The 13,492-nt window shown below is 41.0% G+C and overlaps 1 protein-coding gene across 8 annotated transcripts in view; it reads right to left on the reverse strand.

The window, feature by feature from the left end:
• Nucleotides 1-13,492, reverse strand: part of PSD3 (pleckstrin and Sec7 domain containing 3) — a 570,605-nt gene that overhangs the window by 31,648 nt on the left and 525,465 nt on the right. For all 8 annotated transcript variants that reach the window (XM_060001190.1, XM_060001192.1, XM_060001191.1 and 5 more), the window contains one exon: nucleotides 11,521-11,665. In XM_060001190.1, coding sequence (XP_059857173.1) covers nucleotides 11,521-11,665 — 145 coding nt within the window. The remainder of the gene's footprint in view (nucleotides 1-11,520; nucleotides 11,666-13,492) is intronic.

Genomic DNA, 13,492 nt, shown 5'->3' on the forward strand with positions numbered 1-13,492 from the left:
TTCTTCTAAGGTGCTCATGGCACATTTTCCAGGATAGATCATATCTTAGGTCACATATCAAGCCTTGGTAAATTTAAGAAAATTGAAATCGTACCAAGTATCCTTCCAACCACAATGCAATGAGACTAGATATCAATTACAGAAAAAAAAAATCTGTAAAAAATAGAAACACATGGAGGCTAAAGAGTACATTACTAAATAACCAATAGACCACTGAAGAAATCAAAGAGGAAATCAAAAAATACCTAGAAACAAATGACAATAGAGACACGACGACCCACAACCTATGGGATGCAGCAAAGGCAGTTCTAAGAGGAAAGTATATAGCAATACAATCCTACCTCAAGAAACAAGAAACATCTCAAATAAACAACCTAACCTTATACCTAAAGCAATTAGAGAAAGAAGAACAAAAAACCCCCAAAGTTAGCAGAAAGAAAGAAGTCATAAAGATCAGACCAGATATAAATGAAAAAGAAATGAAGGAAACGATAGCAAAGATGAATAAAACTAAAAGCTGGTTCTTTGAGAAGATAAACAAAATTGATAAACCATTAGCCAGACTCATCAAGAAAAAAAAGGAGAAGACTCACATCAATAGAATTAGAAATGAAAAAGGAGAAGTAACAACTGACACTGCAGAAATACAGAAATGAGAGACTACTACAAGCAACTATATGCCAATAAAATGTACAACCTGGGAGAAATGGACAAATTCTTAGAAAAGCACAACCTTCCAAGGCTGAACACAGAAGAAACAGAAAATATAAACAGACCAATCACAAGCACTGAACTTGAGACTGTGATGAAATATCTTCATGAGAGATTATTACAGGCAATTATATGCCAATAAAATGGACAATCTGGAAGAAATGGACAAATTCTTAGAAAAGCACAACCTTCCAGGACTGAACAAGGAAGAAATAGAAAATATAAACAGACCAATCACAAGTACTGAAATTGAGACTGTGATTAAAAATATTCCAACAAACAAAAGCCCAGGATGAGAAGGCTTCACAGGTGAATTCTATCAAACATTTAGAGACGAGCTAACACCTAACCTTCTCAAACTCTTCCAAAATATAGCAGACAGAGGAACATTCCAAAACTCATTCTACGAGGCCACCATCACCCTGATACCAAAATCAGACAAAGATGTCACAAAGAAAGATAACTACAGGCCAATATCACTGATGAACATAGATGCAAAAATCCTTAACAAAATACTAGCAAACAGAATACAACAGCACATTAAAAGTATCATACACCATGATCAAGTGGGGTTTATCCTGGGAATGCAAAGGTCCTTCAATATACGCAAATCAGTCAATGTGATATACCATAGTAACAAACTGAAGGATAAAAACCATATGATCATCTCAATAGATGCAGAAAAAGCTTTCAACAAAATTCAACACCCAATTATGATAAAAACCCTCCAAACAATAGGCACAGAGGGAACTTACCTCATTATAATAAAGGCCATATATGACAAAACCACAGCCAACATCATTCTCAGTGGTGAAAAACTGAAACCATTTGCATTAAGATCAGGAACAAGACAAGGTTGCCCACTCTCACCACTATTATTCAACATAGTTTTCGAAGTTTCAGCCACAGCAATCAGAGAAGAAAAAGAAATGAAAGGAATCCAAATCGGAAAAGAAGAAGTAAAGCTATCACTGTTTGCAGATGACATGATACTATACATAGAGAATCCTAAAGATGCCACCAGAAAACTAGTAGAGCTAATCAATGAATTTGGTAAAGTAGCAGGATACAAAATTAATGCACAGAAATCTCTTGCATTTCTATACACTAATGATGAAAAATCTGAAAGAGAAATTAAGGAAACACTCCCATTTACCACTGCAACAAAAAGAATAAAATACCTAGGAATAAACCTACCTAAGGAGACAAAAGACCTGTATACAGAAAACTATAAGACACTGATGAAAGAAATTAAAGATGATACAAACAGATGGAGAGACATACCAAGTTCGTGGAATGGAAGAATAAACATTGTGTAAATGACTATACTACCCAAAGCAATCTACAGTTTCCATGCAATGCCTGTCAAACTACCACTGGCATATTTCAAAGAACTAGAACAAAAACTTTCACAATTTGTATGGAAACACAAAAGACCCTGAATAGCCAGTGCAATTTTGAGAAAGAAAAACAGAGCTGGAGGAATCAGGCTCCCTGACTTCAGACTATACTCCAAAGCTACAGTAATCAAGACAGTATGGTACTGGCACAAGAACAGTAATACAGATCTATGGAACAGGATAGAAAGCCCAGAGAGAAACCCACACACATATGGTCACCTTACTTTTGACAAAGGAGGCAAGAATATACAATGGAGAAAATACAGCCTCTTCAATAAGTGGTGCTAGGAAAACTGGACAGCTACATGTAAAAGAATGAAATTAGAACACTCCCTAACACCATACACAAAAATAAACTCCAAATGGATTAAAGACCTAAATGTAAGGCCAGACACTTATAAAAGTCTTAGAGGAAAACATAGCCAGAACACTCTGTGACATAAATCACAGCAAGATCCTTTTTGACCCACCTCCTAGAGAAATGGAAATAATAACAAAAATAAACAAATGGGACCTAATTAAACTTAAAAGCATTTGCACAGCCAAGGAAACCATAAACAAGATGAAAAGACAACCCTCAGAATGGGAGAAAATATTTGCAAATGAAGCAACTGACAAAGGATTAGTCTCCAAAATTTACAAGCAGCTCATGCAGCTCAGTATCAAAAAAACAATCAACTCAATCCAAAAATGGGCAGAAGACCTAAATAGACATTTCTCCAATCTGTATATCCAAAGATATACAGATTGCCAACAAACACATGAGAGGATGCTCAACATCACTAATCATTAGAGAGATGCAAATCAAAACTACAATGAGGTATCACCTCACACCAGTCAGAATGGCCATCATCAAAAAAGCTACAAACAATAAATGTTGGAGAAGGTGTGGAGAAAAGGGAACCCTCTTGCACTGTTGGTGGGAATGTAAATGGATACAGTCACTATGGAGAACAGTATGGAGGTTCCTTAAAAAACTAAAAATACAACTACCATACGACCCAGCAATCCCACTACTGGGCATATACCCTGGGAAAACCATAATTGAAAAAGAGTCATGTACCACAACGTTCATTGCAGCTCTATTTACAAAAGCCAGGACATGGAAGCAAGCTAAGTGTCCATCAATAGACGAATGGATAAAGAAGATGTGGCACATATATACAATGGAATATTACTCAGCCATAAAAAGAAACGAAATTTAGGTATTTGTAGTGAGGTGGATGGACCTAGAGTCTGTCATACAGAGTGAAGTAAGTCAGAAAGAGAAAAACAAATACCGTATGCTAAAACATATATATGAAATCTTACAAAAAAAAAAAAAGAAAGTTTCTGAAGAACGTTTCAGGACAAGAATAAAGACACAGAGGTAGAGAATGGACTTGAGGACATGGGGAGGGGCAAGGGTAAGCTGGGATGAAGTGAGAAAGTGGCATGGACATATATACACTACCAAACGTAAAACAGATAGCTCGTGGGGAGCAGCCACATAGCACAGAAAGATCAGCTGAGTGCTCTGTGATCACCTAGAAGGGTGGGATGGGGAGAGTGGGAGGGAGATGGAAGAGGAAGGAGATATGGGGATATATGTATACGTATAGCTGATTCACTTTGTTATAAAGCAGAAACTAACACACCATTGTAAAGTAATTATATTCCAGTAAAGATGTTACAAAAAAAAACCAAACTCTAATTTCATGAAGAAAGTATTTCTTAGCTGCTTTGGCAATGGGGACAGGCAAGCCAGTGTTCACAGCGTTCACAGATCTCACAGTGAGTCCAGGGCTGAGACAGTGCAAGAGCCTTCCCTTCCGAAGCACAGCCCAACCGTTCAGCTACCAGCCAGGCACAGAAGTCAGCTCTCCATCCTTTTATACCAAGCATAAGACTTAAGGAGGGGAGGAAGGAAGAAGACCAGAGGGAGAGGGCAGAGGGTTGAGGGTTGGTGGGTAGGACACAGCTGTCCGCCTGCACTCTAACTGGACACATACTAGGTTGACAGGTGCTGTGCTGGGTGCTTTTTCCCACTGTGGAATACAGAACCCCAGGAATTCTAAAGTGAAAGAGAACCTGGCCTTCGCCCCTCTAACCTGTTCCTCTTGGAGGCCATGGAGATCCAGAAAGGTCAAGTCCTTGCTTGAGGCCCCAGAGGTAAAGGCAGAGGGGCAGCAGCCCCATTCTCCCAACTCTGAGCCTCCAGACAATGGTATAAAATCCAAAGGGCTGCTGAAAACACAAGCTTCAAAACAGTCTGCTCCCTGCTGGATCAGTGCTGACCTGAGCCGTCAAGGCTCTTGGTAAACGCATTGGTTCTCAACTGCCTTTTCTCCCGTGGCTCTTAGACACCCAGTTTTAACAACTAGGTCCTTTCTGCAAACCCCACTCAAAGCCAGAGTTCCCCGGATTCACAGCCGATTCCTCTGCTGCGTGTACAGCACTTACAAGTCTACACCACATGCTCAGTAAAAAACATACCCTGACCCCTGTGGGAATTTCGTCTCCTCTACTGTTTATAAGCTCTCTGGAGGCAGAGCAAGTTCATTTTCCCTTCTCTCAACTCATCCAGTGTCTAGCATGGTGTTGGGCGGGGGAAGGAACGAGAGGCACCGTTCTGCCTTGTAGACATGACCTGCCTAACATCAACTGACCCCTTCAGCTTCCATTAGCTAAGAGCCAAAACCAAGTCTGAGCTATTTTTGTAATGCCCACACACCTCACACAGTACCTGATATATGGGTCTCCCAGGAAACAGGAAGTGACTTACTTTTTAAAAATGGAATAAATTGACTTACTTGTTTAAAAAAAGGGAAGGTAAAGAGGGAGACCTCAGACTGTTTCCTTGTGCTGTTTAAAAGTAGACATGATTTAGAAGGTAATGGCATTTCTAGGAATCTGCTAGGCAATTAACAAGTCAAATTGCTAAATACTGCAGCTTCATCAAACCCAAGCCGCAGGAGTTTAGACTAAAGAACACCTGCCTTCAAGTCAGCCCGAGAGGGGCTATTGCTGAAAGCACCATCAGAAAGATTTTGTTTCATCATTTCAAGTTTAAGACGGTTTTAAAGACCTTAAGCAGTGTTTAGTGAGCTTCAGCATAATAACCTAATTGTTTTATTGAGTATCTAGTATATGTTAACTATTTAATTCAACCCTCTAGTAAATGAATACGAAAGCTGTCTATTCTCAAAGTGTGGTCCAAGTTCATGCCAAGGAGTCTAGACTGCATCTTGTTGGAAATAGTGAGCCAGTTAAGGTTAAGTGACATCAAAGCAATCATGTTTTAGCCAGAACTGTGCAGGCTGGACTGAAGAGAAGCAAGATGAGAGGAAGGGAGATCTCCCGTGGTTCTAGGAAGGGTCTGCCAGAGTTTTCCAAGGCAGGGCATGCGCCCCAGGCAAGGTGATCCACTGGGATGAATTTTTAAAATCAGCACTGAGATATAATTCACACTTGACCACACAAATCACCCATTTGAAATGTACAATTCAGAGTTTTTTAATATATTCACAGGGCTGTGCAACCATCACCACATTTAATTTTATGACATTTTAGATCCCCTAAAAGAGACCCTTTTGGAATAGAATCACACAACACGTTCCTTTTGTGACTGGCTTCTTTCACTTAGCAAGGTTTCCCAGGTTCATCTACACTGTAGGATGTACCAGTGCTTCAGTGTTTTGTGGCTGAATAAAGTCCCGTTGTATGGATATATCACGTTTTGTTCATCCATTTATCAGCTGATGGCCATATCTACCTTTGGCCGTTTGAATAATGCTGCTGTGAACATTCATGTAAAAATTTTTATGTGAATGTATATTTTCATTCTCTTGTTATCAAAGTGGGGTGAAATTACTGGGTCACATGCTAACTCTATGTTTAATCATTTGATAAACCACCGAAGTGTTTTCCAAAGAAGCTGCTTCATTTTATATTCCTATCAGCAATATATGAGAGTTCTAATTTCTCCATAACCTCACCAATATATTACTTTTCATAAAAATTTTAAAAAACTTACAGCCATCCTAATGGTATCTCATGGTTCTGGTTTGTATTCCCCTAATGACTAATGATGTTCAGCAGTTTTTCATGTTACATTGGTAGTAAGACATGTAATATATTTTATTTAAAAAATACACATATTGAAGGATATCTGCTCAAATATTTAGTGTTGATAAGGTAAATGACCAAAAATTAGGATACCAGTGATCTGAGTACAAGATAATAAGAGTCTGAATTAAGAGATGTGGGTAGGATATGAAAGATGTGTAGGAAGTAGAAGTGACAGGACTGAAAGTATGACATTGAGTGGGGTGGGAAGGGTGTGGTTCTGGCCAGTGAGGGACACACTCTGAGAATGCCTTCATCCTCTGAAAGCTCTGCTCCTAACGTCTGCCTGTGGAGAGGGGCGTTGAGAGGGCGAGTCAGCCGGTTGACCCTGGAGCCGGACCTGGGCACCAGGAGGCTCCTCACCCAGCCCCCGCCCTCGGAATGTGCATTCCGCTTGCCTTCCCCGTGCTAGGAGCTGCCCAAGGACGCGGCCTTGAGACAGTAAGGTGGTGTTGGGACCATCTGGACGGCCTACCTGACTGGAACCCACTTAAGGCTGCTTATAAACTTTAAGATCCTGGAGGTGGGTGCAGAGATCCGCTGTGTCTCAGATGCCCAAGACAAGCCTCGCAAGTTCCCTTGCTTATTAAGCCTGCCACCTACCAGTCCGGGGTGGCTGCCTCTTTCTTCGGTCTCTCCTTGCCCTCCTCATATGGGGCCAGTTTGTGAACCAACATTGCCCCACTCACCTTGTCCTTAGCACTACTGCCATGTGGTCAAAGCACAGGATAGCACGAGGGTGAGAAGCAAACACAGAATCTCCTGTTTGCGACTGGGTTAATCACAAGGCTGGCCCTCAGTAGTTAGCATTTAGTGATCATCCACTGAGTCAAACTTCTACAGAACAGTGGTTGGAATTCAAAGCAGAAAACAGGACAAGATACCTGAGGAAATGACACTGTCATGAGGTACAGGTCTCCAGAGAAGTAGTGAAACGGAGGCAGGTTTTGTCACAGGGCAGGGTCTCTGGTCTGCACTGCGTATGGCAGGACACCGGTGTGTCTCAGAAACACACATATTCCCCGGGACCCTGGCCCAGACCTGATCAATCGAGGCGGGGGGCCGGGGGATGAGAAATGTGCGCTTTAAATAAGTCCCCAGATAATTCTTATGCACATTAATGTCTGAAAATGACTACTTTGATGAGTAGAAAAGGAGGTCCAGTAGATCTTGAAGACGGCCAACCATGAAATCCTAAGTTTGGAGTGCTACACCAGAAGGAGAAACAAAACTTACATTTTCATATTAGTCTCTCTACCTGCGACAGAGGAAGAAAAATGTGCCCTGGGAACATGGTCATGAAAAACAACTAGAAGAAGGCAGCTCTTCCCACACAGCAGAGTTGCTCAGAAAGAACCACGCTACTCTGACAATAATCAATTCCAATAACGACGGCTAATATGGTTTGGAGAGAAGACAAGAATAAATTAAAGAAAAGCCTGCAAATGACAGGGTGGTGAACAGTGTGTCTTTAAAAGCACCGAACAATCTTCTAATTGAATGTTTAGTTTTTTCCTCACACTGTTTGACTTTTTTCCAGCAGGGCACTCACACTGTTATACATTATTTTGTAAACTGAAATTATCCAAGTGTTCTGGCATTTAGGGGAGTTGCAGCCAGGCTGTGGGCATGCGGAGAAAGGAAAGACGGCCAGGCTAGAGCAGTGGCTCCCAACAGCAGGGACTGGCCCCACGGGACATTTGGCAATGTCTGGAGACATTTCTGGTTGTCACAACTAGGGGGATGATACTGGCATCAAGTGTGCAGAGGCTGGGGATACTGCCCAACATCCTACAATCCACAACAAAGAACTACCCAGGCCAAAAGGTCAGCAGGGCCGAGACTGAGAATGCCCGGGCTAAAGGAGGCCTCACCTTCAAGGCACTGGAGGCCCTGTGGGCGCATCCAGACACACCTTCCAGGTTCACTGAAGGTGCACTGTGACTCCAGCCAAGACATGCCCCAAGAGTCTCCATCTGAAACGGAGGGTACCCCAAACACCTGCACCAGGCTGTGTGCAAACCAACGCTCTCTCCCTCTTTCTAACCTGTTCTTTATCATGTGCTTGGTTCTACATATTCGTTTCTAATTGTCCTATTACTCTCAAAGGTAAAGCACATTTTTCATTTTTAGTAAACAAACACGACGACCTGGGCAAAAAATACAGAGCTAGTGATAGAAAGAATCTTAAAAACATTCTAGAAAACTTCCTCATCTTCCAGATGGAAAACTGAGGCCCACAAAGTCTCAGTGACTTACTTGTCTGGGAGGAAGTCATCGTATTCTTTTACAAAGAAATTAAATTCCCAAAAGGGTTTGGTCATCTTATGTGACACAAGAGGATGCTTCTTTCTGGTTACTACTTGCATATTTAAAATCTTGAACCCATCATTTTGATCACATTACATATGCATTTTTTGCACCTCCATGTTCAAAATGAGGAAAAATATCAAAAAAGTTATGCATTCTATTTTTAATTCCAGTGTAGGTCATTTGTTTAAAATAAGAGATTCTGCCTTGATAAAGGTGGTATGGTCTTGTGGTAAAAATATACAAATAGATAAACACATTCATTTTCACGTATAAGTGACTTAACTAATGTACAGCCCATACATAAGCAGGATAGTAACACATTTTTCAAAGTAGAAAATAAACAGAAATGTAGGTTCTACAGTGAGGAAAGAACAAGGAAAAGCTCTCATGTTGCTCTATACTTATTAATGTTCGTCTTTAACTTCAGATCACCTTTCCCCCCGGATCTTTTATAGGAGTAGTTGTGAGAAAGACCAATCTATTGAAAGACAACGATTGGAAAATTCCTAGTGAAATTAATAGAATAAAACTCAACTTTTGAAAGTATTTTTTTGCCTCTAGTTATTCAATTGCTTTTCTCTCCTCTTACCTTATGTAATGTGGCTTACTATTTATGTCAAGTACCCAAAATTACAGTGGGGAAATGCATTTGCTTTAAGAGTTCGTATTTTAGTTGGGTAGATGGAGAGGTCTGCCAACATACTTTCTCGTCATCAATAAGAGGTAAAACCTGCCTTTTCTCTTAGAATATTTATTTTCCTTGAAAGTTAAATGCCATTCTGCCTTGTAAAGTGAGCTGGCTCAGTCCTTTCTATTCCTAACAGCTTTTTCAGTAGTCAGTCTATGAACTAGACAGGAATAGCAATGCTTACGTGGGAGCATCCAAATCATGTCCATAATAATTATGAATTTACAGAAACAAAAGAATCTCTACTGAAATCATGCCTCCTCTGTTCTCAGCGCCAGCTTGTCTTTATGAACTCAGGCAGGACTTGCACACGTCCCCCCCTCCACATCCTCACTGCCTTCCACCCCCCTTAAGGATGACCAACGCGGCCGCTCCACCATCACTCCCGAAACTGCTCTCACTGTAGGACCCAGTCACCTCCTGCCACTTCACAGGAGATCTTTTGGTCCTATTTGTACCTGATCTTTCCCCCCTTCTCTTGGCATAACATTCTCTCTGGGTTTTTTCTTGACTAACTTAAAAACTATTGTTTCTCAAGTGTCTGTTTTGGTCTGCTTCTGAGCACTCATTGCAATATGTGGAGGTAGAAAGAGGAAAAGGACACAGGAAAGGACCCTGGGAAGATGCACCAGGAGGGAAAGCAGGAGACCATGGGGTCCCAAAAGCCAGATCAGACACCACAGTCCTCAGTGTCCAAGCCCAGGTGACAGCCCTTATTGCTCACTTCAGGGAGCACTAAGGACCATCAACATGCCCCAAACCCTTCCACTTCTGCCCACCTCCTCTTTAACTAACTTAGTTTTCCCCTGCATTATTGAAAGTGCCTTCCTGCTTTAGTAGTTTCCTCCTCTAGTACTTTCTTCCTATTGTAACAAGAATAATTTTTAAAGCACAGATTTGATCACATTAATTTCCTGCTTATACTATTATCCTAAGGATGCTGGGAACCAGTGAAGCATCCAAAATCCTACACCTGACAAACAAGACTTTTCATCATTTGGCATTTGCTTATCTCCACAGAGGAACGTTTCTTGCCTTTTCACAACACTCTGTACTCAAGTCACATCTGATAACTTATGTTACCTCCTACATCCCAGTGCTTTCTCCTCTAGGCCTTTCGGACCCTCTGCTGGATCATTCTCTTTCCCACAGCACACCTACCTGCTGCTCATCCTGTGAGCTTCGTATTAGCTAGCACACTTCCTCCTTCCTCCAAGGCCAGGCCCTAACTTGCACCCCAACAGTACTCTGGATTTATCCTTCATGTACCTCTAATCAAACTGCGTTACAATTACTTGCTTGTTTATATTTGCCAATGCGATCCCAGAGACCGCCTGGGTTTCACTTGCCTTCCTATTTCCAGTGCCAAAAATAGTCTCTGAGGTACACAGGCACATGATACATATTTATTAATAAATGTTCCGTTCATGATGTCAGATGTGTAGAGGAGCTAGTTAATATCAAGACTTGGTTGATTAAAGCCAGGTGAAACTATTTCTATTATTGCACCAATAAGAAATTCACAAAGACATCAAAGTAGCTTCCAAAATCCTTAACTAATCAGTGGCAATAGAGGCACTGCAGACAGGTTTAAAACTGGCAAACGTGGCTTGTATGCAATATCTTAGAACAGAGTTTTAAGTAAGAAAGGAACACAATAAAATGTGGTCTTTAGAGAGATCACTCCTACAAAAGGAGAGCAGCTCATGTGAATACATCTAAAGAGAGTTCTAGCATGCTTTGTCTGGATTAGCTGGGAAAACCACCAGGGTTCACTTAGATCCTCCCTGAGAGGTAGGGAAGGCTCTGCCCCACTGCACTGTGAATAGTGGATCCCTGGGAATATTTTTATATACTCAGCATCAGATACAGTCTGGGATATGGGAAAAGCTCAATAAAATAAAAAGTTGAATGAATGAATGAATAAAAAGCTTGTTTCCAAGCCATGATGTCTAACATTAGCCAGTTCTTTAAAAAATATGCATTGTTAGTAAAAACAAAAATCAAAATAAAAAATTAGGCTGGAATGACTAAGTAGTAAACTAATATGAATTTTAGAAACTAATTCAAAGTATGTGTCCTACCAACCTTGACAATTGAGCTGACTCAATTGTGTCAGCTTCCCACAGGAAGTGTAAAAGCCAGCACACTGCATTTTGCCCCACTTGTACAACACTGTCCTCCAGGGCAAGGTCTCATCACTGCCCCCAAAATATGGAGTATTATTCAAATACAAATATTAAGAAGATTATTTTACAAAGTGCTTTTTTCCAAGGTCAAAGCACGATCAAAATGACTAACCTGAGACAATTTTGTAGTGGTGGCAGGCAGAAGTGGACGACTAAACTTCTTCTGAGATCCGATGGCTGCTGGAAATGGTGGTGCAGAAAATACAGCTGCAACACAATTAATTTTGTTTATCCACCCTTGCATTTCCTCTGGACTCCTATGAGAAACAGATATATTTATGTTAGGGTATTTCTGCATCTAAGTGCATCACATCTTGCCCATTTCTCATTACTGATCTAAAATGGCATATAAAATCATTTATTCTTCTTGGTACAAATAATTCCTGACAAAACTTCATTGGAGACTAACATTTTCAAAAGCAATCACCATGGTAATAAAAGGCCCTGGAACCTAGGATCATCATAGTGTAAGGCTATGATTATCCCCCAAGGATACAGAAGGAAATACAGCAAAATCACTTCACAATAAATATTTACTAAACCCCCTACTTTCTATTTGATACTAGGCTAGGTCAAAAATTAATTTAAAAATTAACTCATCTCTTCCAATCACATAATTTGATTTTAAAATGCAACTGAGTGATAAACTGATAGAGGGAATGTAAAAGGGTACATACACCCCCTTTGGAAAGTAGTTTGGATAGTTTCTTAAAAACTATAAACTATAAATTTATTATACAACTCAGCAATTCTACTTCTAGGTATACACTCAAGGGAAATAAAAACATATAGGCACTAAAAGATTTGTATGTGAATGTTCATAGCAGCACTATTTATAAGCATCAAAAAGGATAAACACTCTAAATGTCCATCAACTAGTGAATGAATAAACAAAACATGGTCTAGGGCTTCCCTGGTGGTGCAGTGGTTAAGAATCCGCCTGCCAATGCAGGGGACACGGGTTCGAGCCCTGGTCCAGGAAGATCCCACATGCCAAGGAGCAGCTAAGCCCGTGCGCCACAACTACTGAGCCCGCGCTCTAGAGCCCGTGAGCCACAACTACTGAGCCTGTGTGCCACAACTACTGAAGCCCGCGCCCCTAGAGCTGTGCTCCGCAACAAGAGAAGCCACCACGATGAGAAGCCCGTGCACTGCAACGAAGAGTAGCCCCCGCTCGCCGCAACTAGAGAAAGCCCATGTGCAGCAACGAAGACCCAACGTAACCAAAAATAAAAATAAATAAAATTAAAAACAAAACAAAAACAAAACCACGATCTATATCTGTACAGTGGAATACCATGCAGCAGCAAAGGTATGGAGTGCTGAGGCAGATTACAGCATGGATGACCCCAAAACTTCATACTGAGTTAAAGAAAAGCCCATGTATTCTGTGACTGCATTTATATGGAAAATCCAGAAAGGGCAATACAAAGAGGAAACTAGTGGTGTCTGGGCTGTGGGTGAGAATGGCACAGGGGATTGGGGTGGGGTGATGAAAGTGTTCCAAAACTGGAGTGTGTTGCACAATTCTGCAAATTTGCTAAACATCATTGTACACTTAAAAGTATGTACAGTATACTTCAGTAGGACATAAAAAAATCCACCTGAGAGGGTGTGGAAATCTCCTGATGTCGGTATCATACTTTTAACTTATATGTCATGTTTGCAGAGCCCAGCACTGACAGCACTTGTGAACTCATAAACCAATGGAAGAAATAGTCCTGAACTAGGTGAGATACCTACCATGTATATAATCAATAAAAAGATGGACAAGAAGTCAGCCCATCTAAAAATCATTTCCTGTACTGAATACGCTGAAAGCTACCACCCTAACCTGACACCACACCCAGGTGTCACCCTCATCATGCCCTGCATGCCTCTCTGACCCGTGTGCCTCTCCAACCTGTTATTTCAATCGACTGATTTCTGCATCAATCCCACTTGGAGTAATTGGCTCTCCTTAGTTACCGTATCCAGCATTTTAGACATTTAAAAACAATAATGCTGGGGAACAGAATAACGTGGGGGCCCTTTATGACTAATGGCTGTGATTACACATCCGGCTGTGGCTCCCTTGTGCTGCT

This window comes from Delphinus delphis, chromosome 21 (assembly GCF_949987515.2).
Source record: "Delphinus delphis chromosome 21, mDelDel1.2, whole genome shotgun sequence".
Classification (NCBI taxonomy): Eukaryota; Metazoa; Chordata; class Mammalia; order Artiodactyla; family Delphinidae; genus Delphinus; species Delphinus delphis.